At 50.8% G+C, this 12,220-nt stretch overlaps 1 protein-coding gene across 2 annotated transcripts in view; it reads left to right on the top strand.

The window, feature by feature from the left end:
- LOC122370200 (protein couch potato-like) overlaps positions 1 to 12,220 on the top strand; it is a 33,269-nt gene that overhangs the window by 15,771 nt on the left and 5,278 nt on the right. The window contains exons 2-5 of one of the 2 annotated variants that reach the window (XM_043345593.1): positions 824 to 901; positions 1,114 to 1,230; positions 4,956 to 5,097; positions 5,566 to 5,699. In XM_043345593.1, coding sequence (XP_043201528.1) covers positions 824 to 901; positions 1,114 to 1,230; positions 4,956 to 5,097; positions 5,566 to 5,699 — 471 coding nt within the window. Of the gene's footprint in view, positions 1 to 823; positions 902 to 1,113; positions 1,231 to 4,955; positions 5,098 to 5,562; positions 5,700 to 12,220 lie in introns of both variants that reach the window. The other variant, XM_043345592.1, reaches the window with a different exon arrangement.

Raw genomic sequence — 12,220 nt, 5'->3', positions numbered from 1 at the left:
TAGCAGCATGCGTTTAAAGTTTTCGTTCAGCTAAAGTGATGAGCGCTGGTCTATGGAAGTGGTAGACCAGGCCTTACCCATAATACAATGTTTTGAGCGTACCTAGGCCTGAGGTCATCAAATGCTTATCGAACATGGCATCCAACCCATCAGGCTATTCCGTTCTCTCCAATGCATATAAAATTGCGCATGTCGAGCTCAGAAGAAAGCAGGCGTGGACAATGCCACATTTTGGTAATTTATTTGCGAAAGTGAACCGAGCAAATTTGGCGATTTCTGAGCAGGTCGTGCTCCAAGTCGTTGCAGATAGGTAAGCAATTGATTGCAAACTGCGTAGGCGTGTGCCTGAAGTTGAACCTCCCGAAAATGACACTTGCTCTCCATGCACATGGACTGGCTTGAATCGCTCGGCCACCAGGTGCACGTGGTGTCGGGTTAGGCTCGCCGACGGATTTTGCCGTCTGTGGCATGGAACTCCGATGCCGATATCGACGACTTTGTTGTAGCAACCGACGGCGGGTGGTTGGATTTAGCTGCACCGGGCGGTCACGCACGGGGTGGTCTGCATCCAGCCGCAACCGATGGCATCGATATCGCTCATAGAAGGATCATCGATGTGATCCTATCATTGACTCTAATCATGATACAGTGTATAACAGCAGTTTGCTTTGATAATGTTTTCTTTCTCTTTGCTTGTGTGATACCGAGTGCGTTAAGACGTTACCTACGCTTGGGAGCAGACTGAGCCGTCAACTCCGACCATAAACTTCAAAGCCTGTTTGTCCCACGTCATTTACGATCGCTGTGCGTCCGTCTGCTGCAGGTTCGTACACTGTTCGTGTCTGGCCTGCCGATGGACGCAAAACCTCGCGAGCTCTACCTGCTCTTCAGGGAGTACGAGGTAAGCAGGCGTCACGTTACGAGGTCTGCTCGTGTGACCGCTACAACTATTGGGGAGGTACACAGAATTGAAGTGTCGAGAGCTGTATCTGATGTTCATGGAATATTGAGAAATAGCTATGCCCATTACTCCATGCAGAGTGATCAAGTGTGGGTATGTATTTTGTTCGCTCACTCCGCCGATTTCATCTGACGCCGACCGCCCCGTTCCAGGGCTACGAGGGCTCGTCTCTGAACGTTACCAGCAAAAACGGCAAGACCTCGTCGCCGGTGGGCTTCGTCAAATTCAACACACGGGACGAGGCGGAGATCGCTAAGAACAGGGCCCAGGTGGGTGTCGACAGGCCGGGCTGTTCTCGACGAGCACCGCTCACCAGTCACCACCAGGCACATCGGCAGACACCGACACTACCATCACCATCACCACCGTCACTTTCACCAGCATCACCAGCAGCAAAAGTATCAACAGCTGCGGCTGGTTCTATATTTGATATGCTAAATCAGCTATGAAAAAAATCGTACATGAACAAACATCACCACGTATTTTTCGTAACTTTCAATTATCGATCGCATTTCATACTATATACTATTCAGCTCGAATAGTATATAGCTTTTCACTGAGAGTCTAACATGCCTTTTAGGTGAGGCGGTTGTATCTTGAGTCTGTTCACGGTCCTGTTCATGGGTGGAGAATGTTTGAAAAAGTTACCCCGGCCGGCGACCGATAGTCGGAAAGACGAAATGCTCACGTTGTTGTCAACGATCGTCATAAACAGCCAGTGCTATTCTGAACAGGGCTGCGGAGTGCGGAGTCGATATATTTTAAGGTGACTCCGACTCCGACCCCGACTCCGGCTTCAAAAATCGACTCCATTTCCATCTCCGACTCCAGCTCCGACTCCGGGCATTGCTCATTAAGTCCATATAATGAAATCACATTTTAGGTTGGATATTTTTCATCTTGCCTGAAACGAAATTTTACGCGCTCCAAGGCCCTGTATTGCAAATGAGTACCTACTCTTGAAATAGCGTGCAAAATAAAAACAGGTTTTGACGCAGCAGCCTTCTTCAGCTTTTTTAAATAAAAACGCTGGTCCAAAAGAGGTCCTTATATTCAAGAAAACCTGATTTTGAAAGGTCAACGAAAGAAAAATCGTCAAGCAACCAGGTGCAAGGCATGGCTTTGAGCCATGCAGTCTTAACTCCAACTCCGGAGTCGGAGTCGTTAAGATTTTAGCGACGCTGCAGCTCCGCCTCCGACTTCGGGCAATGGTTTTGAAAAAGTGCGCCGAAGGCGCGCCAAATTTTCGAAACTGAACAGTGAACAGGATTTGAGTTGGCAGTGGCGACCACAAGCGGGTCCTAGGGTTGGAGATTATGGCAAGTTAACCCGCGCGGGGCTGGGGTCTCCAGCCGAACGCGCGGGGCTGGGGGGGGGGGGGGGTAAATTTTACCCCCCCCCCCCCCTGTTATCTCCCGAACTAATGGTCCGATTTGGAAAATTCAAACGCCAATCGAAAGCTCTCATCACGAACTACTAAAAACATGTACTTAATTTAAAGTTTGAGGTCAAGGTCAAGGTCAGGTCAAGGGTACAAATTGCAAGTTTCTACAGTATCGGCCTTGCACCGTAGTTGCCGAAGAATGGAGTCATGGACTGAGACTGATCGCCCAAAACGTGTTCTTAGGCTACCAAGACAATATTTGTTGCATACAATATCATTCAGAGGTCAAGGTCAAGGTCAGGTCAGGTCAGGTCAGGTCACCAAAAAACAAAATATAGAAAAGGGCATGTGCGACACATGTTTTATGGGTCATTTTACTCATAGAATTCAATAGGCACACTCAATAAGTGATATGGACCACCTCTGGATGAATTTCAGGTCGAGGTCAGGTCAAGGTCAGGTCAAGTGAGGTCAAATTTTGAAGTTGGTTGTTAAGGCCTAAAAAGGTGTCTATCTGATGCAGTTTTTCACGGCGAATCGAATGGTGCTATTTTTGTTTCCGTACGAGGTCTAGAACTTCCAAAAAAGTCATTTTTCAAAAAAATTATGTGTCGTGACGTCATAAAATTTTGAATAACTCCCACATTTTTGAACCGATTCTTCTAAAATTTGGTATGTAGGTGCACATAGACCACTTCTCTGACATATATTCCGGTTTTTTCGATAGACTCAAAATTTTGGATTTTATAATGATTTTCCCAAAAAAATCAGTTTTTTGAAAAATTTTAGGCCAAAATCCAAAATTTTCAAAAAACCGAGATAGCCATTTGATAGACAAAGTAAAATTACGTATAACCTTTTTTTGTTACGTCTTGATTCCTTTAAAAATGAAGATGTTAGCGGCGTTTGAACTTTTGCCGTTTTTGAGGCGAAAATGGCGAACATGACGTCACTGAAACGTCAATTTCTCAAAAACTTTCCGACGGATTTCGCTCAAATTTTCAGGGAAGGTGTCAAATTGATGTAAGAAAAGGTACTGAAAGTTTGGCGGCGCTGCGCGCCGCCGTTTTTGAGATACCGCAAAAATTCGTGAGGGGGGGTAAAATGTACCCCCCCAGCCCCGCGCGGGTTAAGTAAAACATAAATACCTACCTGATTTGCAATGGTATGCCCATGGAAGTCAACATTCGAAGAGGGAGTTTTCTTTGCTCGTATGGAGACATTTTTTAGGATTTACAAGAGTGGAAAAGTTACCCCGGCCGCGCCGGGGTAGACTGAAAGTTACCCCGGCCACGGCCGGGTTGGCCGGGGCAGGTTCTCCACCCATGGTCGTGACGTCATAAAATTTTGAATAACTCCCACATTTTTGAACCGATTCTTCTAAAATTTGGTATGTAGGTGCACATAGACCACTTCTCTGACATATATTCCGGTTTTTTCGATAGACTCAAAATTTTGGATTTTATAATGATTTTCCCAAAAAAAATCAGTTTTTTGAAAAAATTTTAGGCCAAAATCCAAAATTTTCAAAAAACCGAGATAGCCATTTGATAGACAAAGTAAAATTACGTATAACCTTTTTTGTTACGTCTTGATTCCTTTAAAAATGAAGATGTTAGCGGCGTTTGAACTTTTGCCGTTTTTGAGGCGAAAATGGCGAACATGACGTCACTGAAACGTCAATTTCTCAAAAATTTTCCGACGGATTTCGCTCAAATTTTCAGGGAAGGTGTCAAATTGATGTAAGAAAAGGTACTGAAAGTTTGGCGGCGCTGCGCGCCGCCGTTTTTGAGATATCGCAAAAATTCGTGAGGGGGGGTAAAATGTACCCCCCCCAGCCCCGCGCGGGTTAAGTAAATCTTAAATACCTACCTGATTTGCAATGGTATGCCCATGGAAGTCAACATTCGAAGAGGGAGTTTTCTTTGCTCGTATGGAGACATTTTTTAGGATTTACAAGAGTGGAAAAGTTACCCCGGCCGCGCCGGGGTAGACTGAAAGTTACCCCGGCCACGGCCGGGAAGGCCGGGGCAGGTTCTCCACCCATGGTCCTGTTCGTTCGCACTCGCTCACGGTATCAGACTAGGCGGCCACTGATCACCAGAGGTGTGCGTTGTGCTTGCATGGCCGCCGGTCGGCTGAGGTCCTGATCGGTCAACCTCCACGGACGACGTGTAGCGCTTCAGCCGCCGCCGGCCGGCCGGGCCTGTATCGCTGCCGCACCTCGACACGACACCATGTTGTACCACGTGCTCTTCAGCGTCTCTCCCCCTCTCTGCCTCTCTCTCTCTCTCTCTCTCTCTCTCTCTCTCTCTCTCTCGCTCTCTCTCTCTCTCTCTCTCTCTCTCTCTCTCTCTCTCTCTCTCTCTCTCTCTCTCTCTGTCTCTCTCTCTGTCTCTCTCTCTCTCTCTCTCCCCCTCTCTTTCTCTTTCTCTCTCCACTCCTTCCTGCCTTCTTTTTACTCTTAGAAAGTCTCTCTTCCTTCCTCTTTCGTTCCTCACCGTATTTCTCACAGTCTGTTCACTCGGTCACTAACTTCCTTCACTCAGCAGCCCCCTACGCGGCTGTCTGCAGTCGCCTGCACTCATCACGTCACTGTCTGTGCCATAGGGCGCTCGCTTCGACCCCGACCTACCCCAGACCATACGGCTGGAGTTTGCCAAGAGCAACACCAAAGTGAGCAAGCCTAAGCAGCAGGTGTCGGCGGCCGCACCGCACCCAGCACTGATGCACCACGCGTTCACACCGGGACGTAAGTACTGAGCGCACCGACACCCGGGGACCGGGACCCCGGAGTGACAGACTTCAGACCCAGCACCAACGGACCAGGACCCAGGACTCCTGAAATCAAACACAGAGCTCCCGAGGCTGAGACCGAAATCAAAATCAACGGTCTAATTTCATATCAGTTTGAAAGCTCAAAGAAAGCTCCCTAAGCACACATTTTTTCGGAGCTTCATGCTTCATACACTTTTATTACCTTTTCTAAAAAAAAATACATTGACGATGCATATCTGTATTTTTATCATCTCATCTCTGACTGCATTTGACCCGCCCGGTGACCTGTGACCTGCTCAGTGACCTGTGGTTCGAAATATTACCGCCGCCTCTTGATCCCCAATGACATTGTGACCTGTCACCCGTAACGCTCTATGTGACATTTGACCCGCTCTGTGACCTGTGACCCGCCCTGTGACCTTGTGCCTGTGTCGGTCAGCAGATGTGGGCAACTTCTACGGTCCTGGCGCGGATATCTGGCAGGCCCACCCGGCCCTGGCGTACGGCGCAGACGTACCGACCACGCTGCAGCACGCGCCACTGCTGCACCCGGCGCTGCAGGCCACCCAGCTGCCGGTGAGAGGGGTACAGCGGTACACAGCGGTACACAGCGGTACACACAGCGGTACAGACACCCGGCGCTAGGCCACCCAGCTGCCGGTGAGAGGGGGGAACCGGAGGAGGTACAACGGTATACAGCGGTACGTACACCCGGCGCTGGAGGCCACCCAGCTGCCGGTGAGAGAGGGGTACCGGAGGGGGGGGGGGTACAGAGTTACACCCGCCCCGGTACCCCCGATACAGTGATATACACAATGCGCACCCACCCGCGGACCAAAGGAAAGTATGTACAGCGGCACACCACCGGCCAAAAACGTGTGAGCTGTACACACAGTCGACAGTACCGGGTACATGTACCCATTGACCCTCTCGCTACTCCCGGCTCCAAGTCGGCTCCTCCGTGCACCCACGTGCCGCGCTGCGCTCACCACTCATCCCCTTCTCGGCCGCCGACTGCAGAATGCACAATGCAGTGGATCATTTATTAGACCTCATTGGCCCAGACGCAGTCCAGTCGCCCGCCAGGGACCGCTCCGCATTGGACTGGAGCCGACTGCGGCCGCTCCCAGGGAATCTGAATTACAAGTTTGAAACTTATCGCGATTGCTAGTTGCCAATAACAGTTATGTTCTATAGGGGTCAAAGAATATCCGAATCCATGCTGTCGACACCACCAACGTTTTTGTTTGGCTCCGCACCATTATGTAAGCAGCTACTAAAGCGATCTCAAGCCACTCAATGACGGCAACAGTTACGAATTTTTCAAGTGCGTGCGTATGACTTTTGAGCTGTTGCCACTGGAGCTCAGTTGTTTGCTTCAAGTCTGTTAAGAAGAGGAAATTAAATTGTTGGTGGCCGGTTAGTAGCCGTTTTAATAGCTCAGAATGGACCTGGTTCACTTATGGCAGCTGACATTGTTTCTACATTCTGCTGACATTGTATCCCACATCGGCCGATCTGTCGGCGACTGGCACTGGGTGACCCGCGACCCGCTCAGCCGCGTCAGCTCTCTGCCTCTCTCTCTCTCTCTCTCCTCCCTCTCTCTCTCTCTCTCTCTCTCTCTCTCTCTCTCTCTCTCTCTCTCTCTCTCTCTCCTCTCTCTCCTCTCTCTCTCTCGCTCGCCGCCACCTCAGCGCTGGTGAGCCGTGCCCTCCGTTGAATCGACACCCGATATTCTGTGGCACGGGTGGCGGGTAGCTGGCGGTATGACCCGGCACGCACAGGGCGATCTCGTGCCGGGCCGGGCCGCCGCGGGGCGCCCGGCGTCCAGCGCTCAGTGGTGCTACACCGCCCGGCTCGGCTTACCAGTCAGCTATTTTGGACACGGGTGCTTAGTGTGTGGCACGACTGTGAATTAGGTTATGAGTGGTCGTCTTACCTCTCCAAGAGCTTGGCAGAGCAAGGAAATGTGGTCAGATGGTGATGACTTTAAAGGTAGTGTGCCAGCTTTCCTGGACCGTATGGAGTTAATGGCCCAGATAAGGAGAACCGGATTTTTAGAACTTATCCATACCTTCAAAACTCATGGAAACGTCTTAAATTCTTCAAATTTTGAGTACCCCAGTGCGAAATTCGCCCCGACGGGTTGTCGGTCGTACCCCAACCACATTTCACACCACTATGAACAATAAATGCACACACTGAAATCGCTATTACCGATATGCTCATCCAATCAAGTTTCGATAAACCCGTTCATCATCATCTCCTGCAGTTTCGAACACGCCTGTTAGGTGGTGCGGTAGACCGCGCCCAAAGCCAGGGCCCCGGTAACGTGAGGCAGCCGAGTCGGGGCAGCGTGCGGTGACCCAAGCCGGGGCCGCGCGTCCTCCCGGTGTCATGTGATAGCCCGGGGCTGCCCGCGGGGATGCGGTAGACCGCGCCCAAAGCTGCGGCCCCGGCTTGGGTCAGCGCACGCCGCCCCGACTCGGCTACCTCACGTTACCGGGGCCCTGGCTTTGGGCGCGGCTTCTGCTCATACTTTGTGGTGCGGTGGTGGTGCGTCGGGCCGCGCGCTCTGACTTCGGCCAAGAAAAATGCGTCAGCTGATCATTGTCATTTCTGCCACTTGCGTGTGGTGAAATGGGGTCATAACTTAAGATAGGTACGGCTTTTTCATATCAATTATTTTACATAAAATCATATTTCAAACCATAAATAATGTTCGACAGCCAAATAAAAGAAACAATACCAATACAGGCTTACAGTTTAAGGCTCGACATTGTGTTGTCTACGATTAGACAGCTGATAACTCATTCCCGTACCTACGTCGTAACTGTATAATGACCTTTGCTTATTGTCACATGTGCGCCGCATTCGCGATTGTTGCCGACGCCTGTTTACAGGTGAGCCCACTACAGTTGTTATACATATCGAAAAACCGATAAACTTTTAGGCGAAAAAGGCACTATTCCAGGCCAATTTTTTATTTTTTTTTTTGCGATATTAGGTAAAAACAGAAGCTTCTTATCTTAGGAAAAATAAAATGGGAAATCTTTCAAAGGTGGCACACTACCTTTAACGGTGACTACGACGAAGGTAGCCAGTCTCCCCTAATCTTAGGTGAAATGCGACAATATCGCTTGTTGATTCCCCATCCTTGTTTAGCAACGTATCTTAAGTCGGCAAAGAAAGCAGCCCGCGTATAACAATAACACCTGACCCATCGCTTACATGTCCTCCCCTTCGTGGGGCTGGGAGTTCGGACACTGCCGTATCCCCTGTGTGGGGCTGCGATTTCTGACTGTTGTGCCCTCACTGTGACTGTGATTTCTGGCTCTGCCCACCGTGCGGCTGTGATTTCTGCCCCCGCGCCGCCGGCGGCCTTGTGTGGCTTCCGTCCGCGTATCATTGATCGGTGCGCGCGTGTGCGTGACGGTGACGGGGTCCGCTGGCGGCCGCGCTGAATAGTTAATACGGCTTCCTCCGGTCAGGTACCGACCCCGGTCCGCAACGGTCAGTGAGAAGTCTGGGGTCTAACACCAGTGAGGAGCCCTGGGTCCATCAGCGGCCTCTGGGTCTCATTTGGTGTGCGCAACTCGGGTAGATACCAAATTAATCTAATTTGTGCTTGGTTTTCTGTTACATCGTTTGTGGTTAACTAATGAACACGGTAATTTACTCTAACGCGGATGGCTTAGTTGGATTGTTGATTAGCCAGTGGGCTTAGGAGAAGACGTGTTCTGGACCTATTAAGGGATTTAGCGAGGCTCGTAGAGCAAATGATGTGGTTTCTGCGCTCCCTGGGGGCGGTATGAGCATAATTCGCCCCGGGAGGAGGCAGTTTCTCTCCCTTAAACTTTGAGATGCAGTAAGCAACATGAAGCCTAAAGGAATGATAGCATAGCAGATGACCGTTTTACGATACAAACTTGGTCTTCCTACTTCCTAGGTCATTGCTTTCAATCGAGTAGTAAAATTCTAGCATAGGTTTCGCCCCTTGAGCTCGGAAATGAACATTTTAATTGATTCATTCTGGCCTCGAAGCCAGGGATCCGGTATACATTCACATAAAGCAAAAATAACTTGATTAAATTTGATTTTGTACCATAATTATTAGTAAGGTATAATGGCTTTGGTTAAGGCGACAGATACCTACCTTATGGGCGACTTATAAAGAAACAAAGGTCACAATAATTGTGTGGTAGAGTACGAGTCGGTCATTGCGGTCGCTCGACCGTGGGTCGGTGAATGCTGTCGCCGGTCGGTCGGTTGGTCAGTTCGCTCTCCCGGTCAGTTCACTCTTTGGTGGCCGGTCAGCTCGCTCGCCCGGTCAGTACGAGTACGGTTAGTTTGGTCTCCCATCGGTCGGTCAGCGCGGTCAGTTTGCCCGCTGCTGGCCGGTCAGTGTGGTCGGTACTCGTGGTCAGTCCTCACCCCACGGGTCGGTCAGTATGGTCAGCACAGTCAGTTTGCCAGTTGGTGGCCGGTCAGTTTGCCCGCTGCTGGCCGGTCAGTTTGCCCGCTGCTGGCCGGTCAGTTTGCTCTGGTTTGTGACCGGTCAGTTTGCTCGCTGGTGGCCGGTCAGTTTGCTCTCTGGTGGCCGGTCAGTGCGGGGGCGGTGCACAGTGGGCTGGTGGCCGGTCAGTGCGGGGGCGGTGCACAGTGGACCGGTCGATCGATCGCAGCACACTAATGAGCGGCTCCCCTGGCTGGAGTGGGGCTCCGATCGACCGGCGGTGTCCATCAGACCGACGGCGCTGGACGCCTCACCGGGGTGGGTCAGATAGACAACACTGTCCTCACTGAGAGTCACTGTCCTCACCTCGGGGGGGGGGGGTCAGACCACACTGTCCTCACCGGTGCGGGTCAGACCACACTGTCCTCACCGGGACGGGTCAGACGGATGGCACTGACCACCTCACTGGACTAGTCGAGTGATTGGGTGACGGAGTCGGAACTGGGAGCTGGCACCTTTGTGGGAGACACACGATAGAGCCAGACTCAGTACGGTCAGTTCAGCTGACTTACTAGAGACGGGCGGTGACCAAGGACTCGATCGCGTTGAGACGATGGCTTAACATGTTGACTGATAGCAGGGTGAACTTCTGCTGATTGACCAACACAGATCTGGCTGGGACATTGAGTGGCATAGGACCCGCACTAACCGCTCTCCTGGCTGATGATTCCCCTCCCAGCCCACCTATCTCCCCTTCCTCTCTGCCGTGCACCGCTGTCACCATTTCCGGCTCTGTTTGCAATAACACGCAATCTGCACAAAGGTCGGCACAGATGTGACACGCGTACTGCGGGGGCTGGGGCTGGGGGGGGGGGGGCTCCGGGTATGCATGCACCTGTGTGCAATATGCGAGACGGGGTAGGGGCGCGATCGGTCTGACTTGTGGGGATTGTGGTATGCTCTGTCGGTCTGGTATTGTAATGTGGGAGGTGCCACATTGTTCGGTACGACAATGGATATGCTACCATGGGTGCGATGTGGCAAAGGGTTCCCCAGAATTGGACAGTGGAAAACCCGCGGTTGTCAAAATGCCGCTTGTGCTGTAGGCCGTGTCACTGCCAACCGTGCAATTGAAGTGTTCCGCCATGTAGGCCTGCCTTTTGTGTGAGTCAGTTTCTGTTCCATTTGGTGACCCGTGTATTGTATATGATGCTTTATATGCCTGAGCGGTTACTCGCTTTACATGCTCATGCTGTTCGGTGTATGCGGTCTGTCTGAACTGACGTGTCCTGTCTACTCTGCTGACGCATACTGTCTGGTCTGCCCTGTACCGGCCGGCCTGTTCTGTGTGTTTCTGTATGCTCTCTGTTCTGTGTGGTCTGTCCATTGACCTCTATTAGTACCTAGACGGCCCACTCGCGCGGCGCCACCAGCGCCGAGTCGTTCCCGCATGGAGGCTCACTAGCGCCACCTGGAAGTGGTCAGAAGTTCCCGACCGCCACAGTCGGCAATGATGGGTGGCACTTTTCTAAATGCGATTTAAGCGGGAAATATCGTGTTCGTGGTACATTTAACACTTTTCTTAAAAACGAAATCATGCTTTTCTCATATGACATCAGGCTCTTTGTTTTCAGCACGACGGTTACAATGGTGATAAGGCGCACCGGAGCAACACCGGAGGGGAGGCGGAATCTGCCTTCCCACCTACTTGACTTCCGCGAATATCTTGAAAACGGCGGCATGCAACCCATGGCTAACCTGGCATGCATGTGCACAATTAAATAGCACGTCTTGTGTGCAGCTTTTGACCCCCTAGCCCAAAAGGTCAAGTCCCGAGGTGAGGTCAAAGTCCGAAACATGCGCAGTGCGCACCTTCACAACTCAAGGACCTTTTCATTTTTTTTGGGTCAGGTCAAAGGTCAGGTCACCAGAGGTCACCAAAAGTAAAATGTTGCTTATTTCAACATTTTGGCAACTGCCAACGTCTAACTCGGGACGGGAACCGATAGAGCTACAGCGCCGCGAAAAAGCGCATTGGATAGCTCTTTTAACGCTCTTTCGCCAACATATCCTCAGAGTTGACCTCAGGTCATCACCTTTTGAGATATCTGCGGAAAACCGCAGAGAGGTGTTCAAACACCCCCCCCCCCGACCCAGCGCGGGTTAACACGCCCAGTGGAAGGGGGGGGGGCGGGGAGTCGCCCCCTAAGATCTCAGCTCCCACTGGAGCTAGAAAGACGAAATTTGGATGGTAGGTGGGGGCCCTAGGGAACTCTGTTGTATGTGAATTTCATGACCCTAGGTCAATATCTTCAAGGTAAAATGAGGTCAATTAAGGTCAAATATGAGCGACTTTTTTGCGTTTACACGCCGATAACTCAAAAAGTTACCGGCCGGTTTTCTTTGTTCTTTCACTATACCAAAGAACATAAATTTGTGAGAATGTATGATGAATTTTCTAGTAAATCCAACAATAAAAATGGCAATTAGAAGCCTGCTAAGGGTAAGATGTCGCTGGCTGAAGCGGGATCGGCCGACGCGGGAAACACAGCAATCACAATTTTGTGTTTACACTCTCATAACTGAAATTTTTACCGGCCGATTTTTTAAATTCTTTGACCATAAGATTGCCTGTACATTT

This window comes from Amphibalanus amphitrite, unplaced genomic scaffold, assembly GCF_019059575.1.
Source record: "Amphibalanus amphitrite isolate SeventyFive unplaced genomic scaffold, NRLGWU_Aamphi_draft 001108F_arrow, whole genome shotgun sequence".
NCBI classification, from domain to species: domain Eukaryota; kingdom Metazoa; phylum Arthropoda; class Thecostraca; order Balanomorpha; family Balanidae; genus Amphibalanus; species Amphibalanus amphitrite.
Note: the sequence above shows the minus strand (reverse complement) of the source record. Positions and strands in the feature narration are given on the sequence as shown.